The sequence below is a fragment of the Capricornis sumatraensis genome, chromosome 3, assembly GCF_032405125.1.
Source record: "Capricornis sumatraensis isolate serow.1 chromosome 3, serow.2, whole genome shotgun sequence".
Lineage (NCBI taxonomy): Eukaryota > Metazoa > Chordata > Mammalia > Artiodactyla > Bovidae > Capricornis > Capricornis sumatraensis.
This window is the reverse complement of record NC_091071.1, coordinates 17,068,771-17,082,330: the sequence shown is the minus strand read 5'-3', so window position 1 is coordinate 17,082,330 and position 13,560 is coordinate 17,068,771. Positions and strand designations below refer to the sequence as shown.

The window sequence follows — 13,560 nt, the reverse complement described above, 5'->3', positions numbered from 1 at the left end:
GCCCACGCTGAGCACGCTGGCTTCTCCCTGGAAGCCCTCTTTCCATCTCAGACTAAGGCGCTGCACTGCAGGTTCAGTGAGGCCGCTCCCCGGGGCGCCTTCAAGGAGGCGCTGTGACTCTTCACCCGAGCCAACGCTCTCGGCCCCTCGGTGCTGAACTGGGGAAGGTGAACATGCGTTGTGTCATCACCTTTACACGGCGAGCCCTGGACCCCTCGTGTGTTCAGTCTGTTTCCACTCGGCGCCGGCACACAAGCCCTCGCCTCTGTTCAGAGGGGTGGCTTTCGTTCCTTGCAACAACACCCTCTTGCTTACGAGCCACAAACCAGGTCTGAACACGATGGCTTCCAAAGGAAGTGTGTCAGCCCACGGGGCAGGCGGCCTGGTACAGCTCTGAGCCGTGGGACTAGGGACTGAGATCACACCCAACCAGGAGGGTGCACTTTTAGCCGGTCTAATCGTTGGACACTCATTTCACCCAACTTGATGCGAAAAAAGGAAACAAACTACCAGCAAAACTGGTAAATGCCCCCTTATGAGAGACCGCCGGCATGAACCTTATTCCCAAACAAGGAAGGACGGGTGCTGATGAGAAACCTGGTCCTGGAGGCTGGGTCTCGCACAAGAGGCCACAAAGGGCCCAGGCTGCCCTGCCCGCTGATGAAGAGGGACACCCGTCACTTCCGCTCACCTGCGCTCCCTCCGCTGACAGGCCCCGCCCTCCCTGCTCACCTGTGGTAGGCCTGGGACAATTGGTAGGACATGGGTGCGAAGGGCAGAGCTCGGTTTTTCTTGGGGCCCAGCGTGTGGTTGACCCGGCGCCGGTTGACTAGGCTCCTCCGCTGGTAGTCCACGAAGGCCTTCACCAGGACCTGTTCCTTGTAGTCCCGGTACAGGCGGAAGGTCTGCAACACAGCAGGCCAGGCGTGAGTGGGGTTCTCCAGCCAGCAGGGCATGGGGATGGGAAATGGATACACAGACGCCATGGCTGATCATCCATGGAGGAAGGCTGCTGATGAGGGGGGGCAGGGGTCGGGAGAGGCTGCGAGGCCAGAACGGACACTTGGGGTGCAGTGAGGGAGAGCCCAGAAGAAGCCCACAGCCCCATGGTCAACCTTGACCCACCAGCACATCCCCTTAGAGAGTGCAGAGGACAGGCAGGCGGAAAAGGCGGGCGCCTACTTCTCTGGATGTATGGACGCTGGGAGCCGACGCAGAATCATCTCTGATACCGGGTATCCTTCAGCTCCCACCTGAGCCATTGGCAGATCTGCTGGGGCTGATCTACTCTGAGTATGTTCCAGAAGCATCCAGGCTGTGCCACCTATAGCCACCATCTGTCTGGGTCATGCCACGTTGCTTCTGCCTGTGACTGCCTGCTCTTCCGGCTTCTACCTGGGGCTCCCTGCCCCCACCTCTGACCGCTCTGCACGGCAGGCAATGTAGCCCTTTTATGCCTACATCGGACCACATGTCCTTCCCTGCCTCCAAAGCCCTGGTGGCTTCCCTCTGCCAGGGGACCACCCAGTTCTGACACTGGACCCTCAAAGAATTCCCTAACCTCATTCCTGTGACCTCCCACTCCTTGCTGCCACGGGTGGGGGTCCCCGGAGAAAGGTTCTGTGTCCTGCTTGGGGTCAGGTGCCCTCTCTCATGTCTTTCCATGCCCTGGGAAAGTCAGGGAGAGTGACAGCCCTTTGGCACTATGGTTATAGTCCAAGAGCCACCTGGAAATAGAGTTGGAGGAAGGAAAAGGGAGGCTGGGACAAGGCCCCACTGGGACGCGGGGACCAGGCTCCTGCTGTACCCTGGGGGCTGGATTTTCTCGTGTAACAGGTGGTTGGACCCACCCCTGAGGTTGTGCCAGCTCTAACTCCTACCGGGCAGAAGAGCTTGTCAGGATCCTGCCCCCTCCACTCCGGTCTACGGTCTCTGGGGTGGGACCTGGGGTCCATGTGCTATAAGAGCTCTCCAGTTGACTCTGAGACACCCTAAAGTTTGGGACAGCACCCATCTAAACACATCAGCGGGATAAGAAACACCACCAGCCCTTTGTTCTCTAACTTCTTCCTTCAGGTTCCAAACTGGCTTGACTTGGTCATGTAAGCTGTAGGAGCTGAGTTTTAGGTTGCAAGATTAAATACAAACGTAGATAAACTCTACTTGGAATGCACTTTTGTTATCATTAAAAACAAGAGAAGGGCCTCTCTGGTGGCTCAGGGGTAATGCAGGAGACACGGGTTTGATCCCTGGTCCGGGAAGATTTCACACGCTTCAGAGCAACTAAGCCCGTGAGCCCCCACTGTTGAGCCTGTGCTCCAGGGCCCGGGAGCCACAAGGACTGGGCCCACGCGCAGCCAACTACTGAAGCCCAGGCATCCTGGAGCCTGTGCTCCGCAACGAGAGGCCGCTGCAGTGAGCAGCATGCTCACTGCAACTAGAGAAAAGCCACGTAGCAATGACGACCCAGCACAGCCAGAAAAAGGGAGAAGCAAGCACGGGCTCGGGGAGCAGACTCCTCTCCGCTGGGGCCTCGGAGCCACACAGACTCAGGTCTGATGAACGAGCCCTGGGATCTTGGTCATAGGCTTTTTAACTTCTCTGAGCCAAGTTTTCACACCTATAAAGTACTAATCCCACCCCTTTCCCAGGCTCAGCGCAGGGTTAAGGAGACCTGCCTTCTCCTTCATCCTCATTCAGCTACGATCCAAGCAGCATCCCACTTCTAGTATGCTTTCAGGAGATGTATAAGACTCAATGCCCGCAGAAAGGCAGCTTTCCCACCGGGTGACATTTTATAATAATCAGAATACGCTGGCGCTTGTCCACTATAACTGAAAAGATACGCTATGCAGCCCAGTTAGCTTCTCAGCTCTTCTGCCACGGCTCATTTCTCCTTCTGCCTAATCGGCTGCCTTCAACGTTAGATTCAAAACCTCAGCCCTGGGAGGGATTTTGGAGGTCACCAGATCCTGTGCCCATACTTCAGTGAATGGGCGGGGTGGGGGGGGTGGTCTTCCCTGGCAGCCCAGTGATGAGGACTCAGCCCTTTCACTGCAGTGGCCCAGGTTCAGTCCTTGGTCAGGGAACTACTAAATCCCGCTAGCCATGTGGCAAAACCAAACAAACAAACAAAGATGAATGACGCTTTGGCTGGAGCCTCGGGGGGCAATCAGGGCCCTGAGACCTCACAGGTAAGAAGAGAAGGAGGAGAAACCCCATGGGCCCCCAGCCTGGGAAGGGCCCCAAGTCCTGGGACGCTGCTGCCAAGCTGTATCCCCAACACCCACCTGGAATGACTGGCAGATCTCCATCTGTCTGTCCGAGAGGGCCAGCGTGCTCTGGATCAGGTTCTGGAGCACCAGGAAGTGGATGTCGTCCACGCTGCAAGAGACGGGCGGGGTGGGCGACAAGGCCACGTGAGATGGGGGGCGGGGGGCGACAGGGCCATGTGAGATGGGGGGCGGGGGGCGACAGGGCCATGTGAGATTGGGGGCGGGAGCAACAGGGCCACGTGAGATGGGGGTGGGGAGTGACGGCCACGAGAGATGGGGGGCAGGGGCAACAGGGCCACGTGAGATGGGGGCGGGGGGGCGACAGGGCCACGTGAGATGGGGGGCAGGGGAAACAGGGCCACATGAGATGAAGGGGGGCAATAGGGCCACGTGAGATGGGGGGCAACAGGGCCACGTGAGATGGGGGCGGGGGCAACAGGGCCACATGAGATGGGGGGCAGGAGGGCGACAGGGCCACATGAGATGGGGGGTGGGTGCAACAGGGCCACGTGAAATGGGGGGCCACGTGAGCCCACAGGCCACGCGAGACAAGGGGGAGCGGACAGGGCCATGTGAGTCCCCGGGCCACGAGCCACCGCTCATCCTGCTGGTAGATTCCACCTCAAAAAATCTTTCCAATCTCCTGACAGTGATACAAATGTTCCCACTAGTCATAAACCCAAATAAAAGGAATGAACGGTGGTTTTTACCCCTTACTGACTGGTCCATTTTCGAAGGGAAAAAGTTTTATTCTAGTGGGTAAGGGGTGACAACCTAGGAACAGGTTTTCATAACAACAAACATGGGTGGTTACTGCTTCTTTTTTTTTTTTTAACCCAAGTTTGTTTATATTATTTTTTAAACTTTTTACTTTTTATTGGAGTATAGGATGAGATGGTTGGATGGCATCATCAACTCAATGGACATGAGTTTGAGCAAACTCGGGGAGATGGTGAAGCACAGAGAAGCCTGGCATGCTGCAGTCCGTGGGGCTGGTAAGAGTTGGACACGATTTACCGACTGAACAAGAACGACATAGTCAATTAGCAATGCTGTGATAGGTAAACAGCAAAGGGATTCAGCCATGTATATTTTTCATCCAATTTTAAACAACTGTTTCTCCAATGAGAATAGGCTTTTCACTCAATACAGAGCTAAAAATCAAATATTGATTATCCAAGATGGAAAGAAAAGTCTGAGTTTTCTAACCTGACCTTTCCTTGGGAAGTTCATGGGCTAGGAGTTCATACCCCTTCTCCAACCCGTCCTCAGGCAGGGCTGGTGACAGGCGAGGTGAGGGGTCGGCCTGCTTTTCCCATGAAGGGCCACATAATTTAGTCTCCATGGGCCCCATGGTTTCCGCTGCAGCCCCTCAGCTCTGACGTTCCACCTGAAAGCAGCGCCGACCACACATGGAACGGGCGAGGCTGTGTTCCAATAACACTGGATTTCCAGAAAGAGGCGCCAGACTAGATTGGGCCCTAGCCGATCCCCGAGCCAGGCTGCAGGCAACCCAGGGAGGCTGCAGGCAAAGGGCGCCGGGCCTGTCGGTTGCTGCTGGTCTTTAGTCCCTCAGTCACGGCCACTCTGTGACCCTGTGGACTGTGGCCACCAGGCTCCTCTGTCCATGGGATTCTCCAGGCAAGAGTACTGGAGTGGGTTGCCGTGCCCTTCTCCAGGGGATCTTCCCGGCCCAGGGATCAAACCGGAGTCTCCTGCCCTGGCAGGCAGCCTCCTTAGCACTGAGCCCCTGGAGAGCTTCGGGCCTGCCAGTACTTGCCTCTTAAGTTCATCCTCTTTCATGGTCTGATCTTTTCTGTCTCCAATCACCAAAACTCGGTACCTGCGTAGGAAACAGAAGAAGCGCTTGTCAAGGGAACCCAGCCGACCTTCCTGAGCCAAGGCGATGCTCGAGTGAGATGGCTACCGATCGCCTAAACACTGGAAAACAATAATTGGTAAACTCCCTAAAATTCAAACTCATACGTGTAAATTAAAATGAGAAAACACTGCGTTCTGCCCAATGAATGAGCGTGTTGTAAGAACGAGGGTCAGGGAAATGAGGAATGCTCGATCACTGACCATCTAGAGGCAATAAGGAGATATGTTAACTTGCAGGCAGTGACTGTTAACTGTTACCAGAGGAGGAAGACAGCTGTGGGCTCATCACGATGACCAACAAGCAGAGAAAGGAGCCTGGGAATAAATAACCTCACAGGGGAGGTGCTGTATTAGGTGATCGTGTTACACGTTATCTCCCCATCTGTTTTTCTGAGCTCCATGCAATTTTTAAATTAAAAAAAATTTTGGGGGCCACACCATGTGGCATGTGGCATCTTAATTCCCCAACTGGGGATGGAACCTGCGCGCCCTGTGTTGGAAGCGTGGAGCCTCAACTACGGGGCTGCCAGTGAAGTCCCCCCAAGGTCCATGTAATACTGTCTCACTGTGTTTGGACCAAGCAAATAAATATAAAAATAAACCATAGAACTCTACCAAAAAACCCTTGGTCATTTATTTGTAAGCCACGTCTTTGGTTTCTATAACACTAAAGTCAAAATTCATCCTTGCAATAGTAAATTCTTCCTAAAATTTAGCAATAAGACAAAACACCTTTTCAGAAGAATGTGAACTGGTTTTAGTCAAACGAGAAAATATTTGGGACCATTTTTCTCTTTTACTTTGCTTTCCAGAATGCTCAAGATCAAATCTAGTGGTCAGCTGTTACAGCTGGAACTTTTTTTCTTTCCTCTAGATGGGTCATGAACTCACCTTTACAAATCTTTGTCTTCCTTAATAACTAAAAGTTGGCCCATGTGTTTATTAAAAACATGCGAGGACAGAAATTACAAGTAGGTAAACAGGCTGCCTGAAACACCTTCATGAGTGAAGAGAAGCCACACCACTTAGGAGTTCTGGATAAGAGTTTGCAGCAAAAGCAAAATCTGTAAGTGACTACAGAGCGCTCCTTGGCCTTAGCACATGGCGGGCATGACACGAACTACCTGCTGGGTGAATGAAAGGATGAGACCCCCAACCGAAACACAGAGGGCTGGCTGCAGAGGTACCACATGGCTCACAGTGGGACCTGACAGATGGACGTCGTCTCTAGAGGAAGAAATTTGGAAATACAGTGGCCACAGGGACTATGCTGATGAGAATGGTGAGAAGGGATTCATGTCCGGATGAGGCAGCAGAAACAGGCCTGGTTCAACAGCACTCACGATTTTAAAACTGCACAGGTTCTGGGAAGCTCAAGCGGGTTCCTCTCCAGGTGCCCAGGGGTAGAGCTGGAAAGAGCAGGGGCTCTGGGGTCAGACCCACCTAAGTTCAAATCCTGGCCTGGGACGTACTAGCACCGTGACCTTGGGAAGCTTCGTACATTTCAAGGTTTCAATCTTGACAAAAGCACTCCAATATCTGAGTAAGCCAGAGTGGGGCCGCACTGGAACGGAAGGGAGCGCCCCGTGGGGTGCAGGAGATGGCGGTGTCTCCCCAGTTTCAAGTCCCCCAGAGAGGAGACGAGAGGTGCAGAGTCAGAGGAGCACAGGGTTCGCTGCTGGGCCAGGTGAACGGCTGGTGGGGGACACACCTGTCACTGTGACGCACCCTCCTGCCCAAGGCCACACAGAACCTTCCTGGAGGAGCCTTACCTGGCAAACAGCTCCTTGAGCGTGTCTGGGATTTCAAGGTTTGGATTCTTTAGGGCTGAGCTGAACTTCTCTCTAAGCTTCGCCACAAATTCTTTAAACTCGCTGGCACAAACCTGTCGCCGTGAGAGAGTGAGACCTTAAGCCCTCTTTCTCCTTGCAGGGAGGCTTCACTAAGACACACTGAGGAAAATCCTGGAGCAGACACCTGGGGCAGCGCACCCCCAGAAACCCAGACAGAAACGCTGTCTCCTGTGCCCTCTCCCCAGCCCCCGAGACCACCGGGAAGGTGCCAGGTGCTCACCACTCTGGAGGTGGCGAGCCTTACACCTGTACCGCCAGCGCTTGCCCCCAAGCCGCAAACACATCCCTCCATCAGCAGGCCTGTGTCCCCTCATCACCTCCCTCCCTCCTCTGCGACTCACCTGGCACGTCGGCCTCCACTCCCACATTCAGCCATGAGCCCCAAGCCAGCCCCTCCTCCTCTGTACCCACCCCACGTCCATCCAAGACCAGACCCGGATCACAGCGTGCTCCCTCACCGCCTCGCCACCCCAGGCTCAGGCCTCCGACTCCTCCTCCATGGTGAGGCCGGCAAACCCAGCCTGTCACCCTGCCAGCCGGCGCCCAGGGCTCCAGGGCAGGGTCAGGCTCTTTCCCGATGCGGCCCTCCCACAGGGCACCTCGCCCCTCCACCTTCTCTGCCTTTCCTCGGCTGGTCCCTGGTCTCTATGGTCTGGGCTCAGGGGTGACACACCCAAAAGGCCCCAGGTGACAACAGACGGGTCACCTACTTCCTTCATCCCATTCTTCCTGGGTGGTGGAGCCAGCCCCTATGTGGAGTGGGCAGGCATCCTGCCCAGCCTCAGGGGTGAGTCAGGACGGATCTTCTGGAGACGGCTGTCCCCTCCTCCCTTGACACAAGGGCCCTCTCCCCACTTCGTCCTGCCTTGGGACTCTGTTGTGAGATGTCAGCTTCAACAGCTACCTGGCAGCCATGAGGTGACCAGCGTAAAGACGGAAAGCTGACCCCCGGGGATGGGGAGTGAGCGACAGAATGAACCTGGGACCCTGAAGACGTTTCTGCTCTGCTGCACCCATGTGGAGAGCCTGCTTCCGGGCTGCTTAGCCCAGTGTTAGCTTTTCTTTGGTCACCTGCATCAGGCAATTCAGTTCAGTTCAGCCGCTCAGTCGTGTCCAACCCTTTGCCGACCCCATGAACCACGGCACACCAGGCCTCCGTGTCCATCACCGACTCCCGGAGTTTACCCAGACTCATGTCCATTGAGTCAGAGATGCCACGCAACCATCCCGTCCTCTGTCATCCCCTTCTCCTCCCACCCTCAATCTTTCCCAGCATCAGGGTCTTTGCAAATGAGTCAGCTCTTTGCATCAGGTGGCCAAAGTACTGGAGTTTCAGCTTCAACATCAGTCCTTCCAATGAACACCCAGGACTGATCTCCTTTACAATGGACTGGTTGGATCTCCTTGCAGTCCAAGGGACTCTCAAGAGTCTTCTCCAACACCACAGTTCAAAAGCATCAATTCTTCTGTGCTCAGCTTTCTTCACAGTCCAACTCTCACATCCATACATGACCACTGGAAAAACCATAGCCTTGACTAGATGGACCTTTGTTGACAAAGTAATGTCTCTGCTTTCTAATATGCTGTCTAGGTTGCATCAGAAGCACTCCTAACTCTCCCCCTGTGACCTCAGCAGCCCGTGCTCTCAGGTGGGGTGGCTGCTCTGTTCTGCGGTGTCCACTTAATTCTCTGCCTGACTCACTGGCCTCGGCTGGCGCCAAGGCTGGACACACACACAGCAGAGTCCAGTGCCGGCTCAACGAATTGGGGGTAAGCAGACTGTGAGTCACGTGGCAGGGGAGTCTGGGTCTGAAAACACAGCTTCCTTCCTGGTCAGTCCCTGCCCAGCCCTACCCACAGAAAACTCAGAAAGAAAACTCATCACCTATCTATGAGCTTTCTGGAAGTCTGTTGCTGCTGCTGCTAAGTCACTTCAGTCGTGTCCTACTCTGTCTGACCCCACAGACAGCAGCCCACCAGGTTCCCCCGGCCCTGGGATTCTCCAGGCAAGAACCCTGGAGTGGGTTGCCATTTCCTTCTCCAGTGCATGAAGGTGAAAGTGAAAGTGAAGTCGCTCAGTCGTGTCCGATTCTTAGCGACCCCATGGACTGCAGCCCACCAGGCTCCTCCGTCCATGGGATTTTCCAGGCAAGAGTACTGGAGTGGGTTGCCATTGCCTTCTCTGTTCCGGAAGTGTAGCTGTTTGTAATTTCTGAAGAGCTGCCCTACTTTCTTAACAAAATAGACCCAAGGCACAGCAGCGTTGCCAAGAGGCAAGCCAAATTCTAATCGTCTTTAAAAAACTGATGCTGGAGCCAGATCAAGACAGGTTCACAGCCAAAAACCTGACAAGTCAATTTCCCAGATGAGCACGGGAAAAGCCCAGGTCTGCAAGGCCAGCAGAGGCACCATGGGACCCAGAGGACCAGACCTCTGGGTCTGGAAACCTAGAAACCCCTGCCTTAGGGCAGGCTGCTCCAGCTGCCGCATGGCACCCACCTTTGGGTTTCCGTAGTCACCTTTCCGACTCAAGAACTCCCCGACAAGCGCCTTATCCTGGTACACCTCGGCGAGGCAGACCCTGCAGGCAAAAGGACCACAGGGAAGTCTGGGCACTGCAACCATGCCCACGTACAGAACCAAGATTCCTAACGCTGCTGGTGTCAGCTAATCATGGAGTGTGGCCAGCTTGTGTGCCTGCTGGGTGATCACACAGCTTTCAAAAATGAAGGATTTCGGGTCAGCCTGTTACTGCTTACACTTCACACCTCAGCTTCTCCAAGCTCCCACCCTCCTGCCCCTCACAGGGGTTTGGCCAGGACTCTGGGAAAGATCTACGTAGAAGTGTATCATAAACTTAAGAACAGGCCCCAGGGGTTGGTATTAAGAGCTTTGGGTTCCTCCATCACCTTTTGTCCACCACACCCATCTTCGTATCTCCATGGTGACAGGACAGCCTGATCTGCCCACCAGGAAACAGAGGGAAAGACAACCAGGGAGCTGGGCACTTCTGACCCTCATAAGGAGCTTGCAAGGTAGAGGCTATCATTCCATTTCATGGCTTGGCGAGCTGCAGGGATCCCCTGCCCCCGAGGTCACACAGAGGCCAAGGGTCAGGTGGAACAGGTGTGGTTACTATTACTATGGCCCTGCTCACAGGTGGGGAAACAGCCTCTGAGGAGATAAGTGTCTCGTCCCAGGCCCCACGGCTCTGAACTGCAGTGAGGATGGAGACTCAGGCCTCCAAGCCCTGCAAGCCCTCTCATCCCCCCGCCCTGGCTGCTGCAGGACAAGAGGAAGAACGCCAGGCAGGGGCAGAAAGCCCAAGCCCCAGACCTCACTCACTGCAGCTCTCCGTTACCCAGCAAGCTGCCCATCCTCTCTATGGGCCTGTTTCTACTTTGTGAAAAAAAAAAAAAAGAGGACTTTGGACCAGGGGATCCTAGCCCTTTCTGACAGAACATTTTAAGAGCATTCCACGTGCTGGGCAAGTGGCTTCACACAGGAAGGCCCCCTGGTGTGCCTAACCCTGTAGTTCTCGTCAGGCTTTTCATTGTCACAGCTGGGGAAGGGGGGTTGCTACTGGTGCCTAGACACGGATGCTGTTAAACATCCCACAGAGCATAGGATGCCCCACACAAATGATCCGGCTCCATGTGTCAGCAGTGCTGAGACCCAGAAGCCCAGAAGAGCTGAATCTCCTCCATGATCAGGGCTGGGTGCCTTCCCTCCAAGCCGGCTGACTGCACGCAGCCCAGGGTTTGGGATCAACCTGGAGCCAAGCTCTCTCACTGACCCACAGCATGGGCATCAGCTGGTAGAAGCGGTTTCTCCCAACCCTGCTCGGGTCCCCTCCTGGCCCCACCGTCCTGCTGGCCGCAACTCTGGAGAACAGCTCTAGCTTCACAAGGCATCCTGAAGTCTAAACAACACCTGATGCATGCGGGTGCCCGGAATCACACCTGGCCCCCCGGATCAAGGACCACCTCACTAACAGCCTCCAAAACACATCTGATGTGCTCCTGGAAGACTCAGACTCTATCCACCTGGATTCTACAGCCGACTCCTAAGCAGATGGGATGAAAACAGAGGAAAGAACAAGCGAGAAGCCTGGGGACACCCTGGACGGGGAGTTCCGGAAGTTCAAAAGCGGCTTACTTGTAGTTCAGATAGGCTTGTGGGTTTTTGATTATGTAGCGAGCTCTTCGTCCGACCGACAGGGAGGTTTTATCCAGAGACTCTTCCAAGGTCGAGTGCAGGATGTCCCGCACGACCTGCCAGGGGACGAACGGGCCCTTCACCTGGATCAGACACAAGCCGAGACGGGAGGTCAGTGGCCCTGGAGCCCATGGCATGGGTCACTACTAGTGTGAGGGAGGGGAGTCGGCCCGTGCAGCCTCTTCCCTCAGCGGACACACAAAACTCGGCCACAGTTACTGGGTACTGACCACGGGCCTGGCCCTGAGTGGGGGCTGGGAAGAGAGGAGTCAGACAAACCCTCAACATCCAGTGGGAAGCGTCTCTTGGCGACTAACGGAGGTGCCTGGAGGGTGCTGGGCAGCACTGACTGGAAAGCAATGTTAGGGAAAGTCAGGAGGTCTGTGACATGGTTGTGGAGGGCTGTGCTCAGAAATGGTGTGTGTGGCACCTGCAGTCACATTGATGGAAACAGAACACGTCGAGTCCCGGGCTCAGGACCCCTCTTGGAACACACGCAGGAAGGCAGAGCCCAGGCGAAGAAAGGGTGTGATGACAAGGTTTTTTCTTAGTGCCTGAGCATGAGGGGGCTGGGGAGTCTGGTGTGAGCTGAAGTGAGTGAGAGGAGGGCCCGTGCAGGCCTCTCCCATCATCACCGTGATGAGACAAGGGCCAGGCATGAGGGACAGCAACACGCCATCAGGTTCCTCCCAGCAGAATGGGCCGTGATGGAATTTAGGAATGCATAAAGGGGTAAGAAAACCTGGGAAAATGATCAAGCAAAGGGGTTTATTGAGCTTAAATTAAAGGCAGAGAGCAACCAGGACACACGGCCTCTGGGTGGGTTTCTTTGGCCGGTACGCAGAAAGACAGGAAATACTGACTCTGCTGTGAAGCTGCCTCACCCGCTCCGCCTGGTGGTGTTACTACCTGCAGGGGTCCCGGACGGGAGGCTGGTGGAGCCCACACTCCTGGGGGCTTCTATGGACCAGCCTGATGGGACACTGGCCTTGGTGTGGCTGGAAGGTGGGGCATGAACCCAGGCATGAACCTGGGGCCATAGCTACACAAATGAGTAAGAAGCCTCTGCCTCTAGAAGCAGCCACTCCAGTGGGCCAAGAGGGGCCAGAAGCCAGAGGAGCAGCGTGACATGAAAGGGGCAGAGTGAGACCGCAGTAAACACTTCCTTTCCGCAGGATCAATGGTGCCTTTCCAGAGATGATAAGCAGTAAATGAAAGATAAACAGGACTATTCCAGGCAGCTGAGGATGGGAGGCGGGGAGCAGGGAAGGGACAGAATCCCGAGAAGAGACAGCGAGCGCAGCTCTCAGCTGTGTGCCATTGTTTGCTGTTGCTGTTTACTAAGTCACGTCTGACTCTGCGACCTCATGGACTGTAGCCCGCCAGGCTACTCCGACCATGGGATCTCCTAGCCGAGAATACTGGAGTGGGTTGCCGTTTCCTTCTCCAGGGGATCTTCCCAACCCAGAGATCAAACCCGCGTCTCCTGCACTGGCAGGCGGGTTGTGTATCATCTGAGCCACCAGGGAAGCCCGAGCTGTGTGGTGTGCAGCCAGGCAAAGACACAGATGTGTGAGCTGAAGGCTGAAAAGAGAGGTGCAAAGGTGAGCGTGGGGTTCACTGGGAAGATTCTGGGAGACGCTTCTCCCACGGGCCGAGTGGAGTAGATGGGATGAGTGGTCCCAGGGCCACGCTCCTCCCTGTGTGGGTCAGAAGAGCAAGAGCCTCCCAGACGAGGGGGACTCACAGTCAGCGGGCTGGAAGCTGGGGTGGGGTGGAGAGGCGAGTGGGATGGGGGGGCGCACCTTGGTGTTGAGGACGTTGCTGGCGATCCGACAGAGCATGAGCAGCCCGTCCTCCTGCAGCGACCAGGTGACCCGTAGCCGTGTCATCCTCTGCAGGGCGCTCTGGTCCGCCTCGTCATGGTAACGCCTTTTGTTCTTGTCTTCCGGGAGCTCTTCTAAGGTGGGGATAGCAGAGGGGGCTTTGAACAACTGTTTGAGAGCTGTTACTCCAGAGAGCGGAAGGGTCCCTACCCAGTGGATGGGCCTGGATCAAGGTGTCAGTTATCAGGATCTCATCAAGTGGGAAGTCACGTCAATTAGCCACAAAAGACTCAACCCAATGGGACAGATTTTTTTTTTTAACCCCTTTCATCATTTCTCTTTGGTCAGATTTCATGGTGACAGGCTGGGCAGCCTGATGCAGCCGGTTATCTCCCCATCTCCAATCTTTCCCTCGGAAGCAATGAGCCCTCTAAAGGTGCCTCGCCTCCTTCAGAAGCCCTCTGAAGGAATCTGCTCGGGGTGTGCTCTCCAGGTAAGTGGGACCCC

General features: G+C 55.2%; 1 protein-coding gene across 1 annotated transcript in view; it reads right to left on the bottom strand.

Annotated features, from left to right (window-relative positions):
- GTF3C1 (general transcription factor IIIC subunit 1) overlaps window positions 1–13,560 on the bottom strand; it is a 79,005-nt gene that overhangs the window by 8,130 nt on the left and 57,315 nt on the right. Inside the window, exons 24-30 of the mRNA XM_068967027.1 lie at window positions 13,033–13,187; window positions 11,168–11,310; window positions 9,509–9,590; window positions 6,929–7,041; window positions 5,056–5,118; window positions 3,291–3,384; window positions 733–905 (exon numbers count right to left, since the gene is read on the bottom strand). Coding sequence (XP_068823128.1) covers window positions 733–905; window positions 3,291–3,384; window positions 5,056–5,118; window positions 6,929–7,041; window positions 9,509–9,590; window positions 11,168–11,310; window positions 13,033–13,187 — 823 coding nt within the window. The remainder of the gene's footprint in view (window positions 1–732; window positions 906–3,290; window positions 3,385–5,055; window positions 5,119–6,928; window positions 7,042–9,508; window positions 9,591–11,167; window positions 11,311–13,032; window positions 13,188–13,560) is intronic.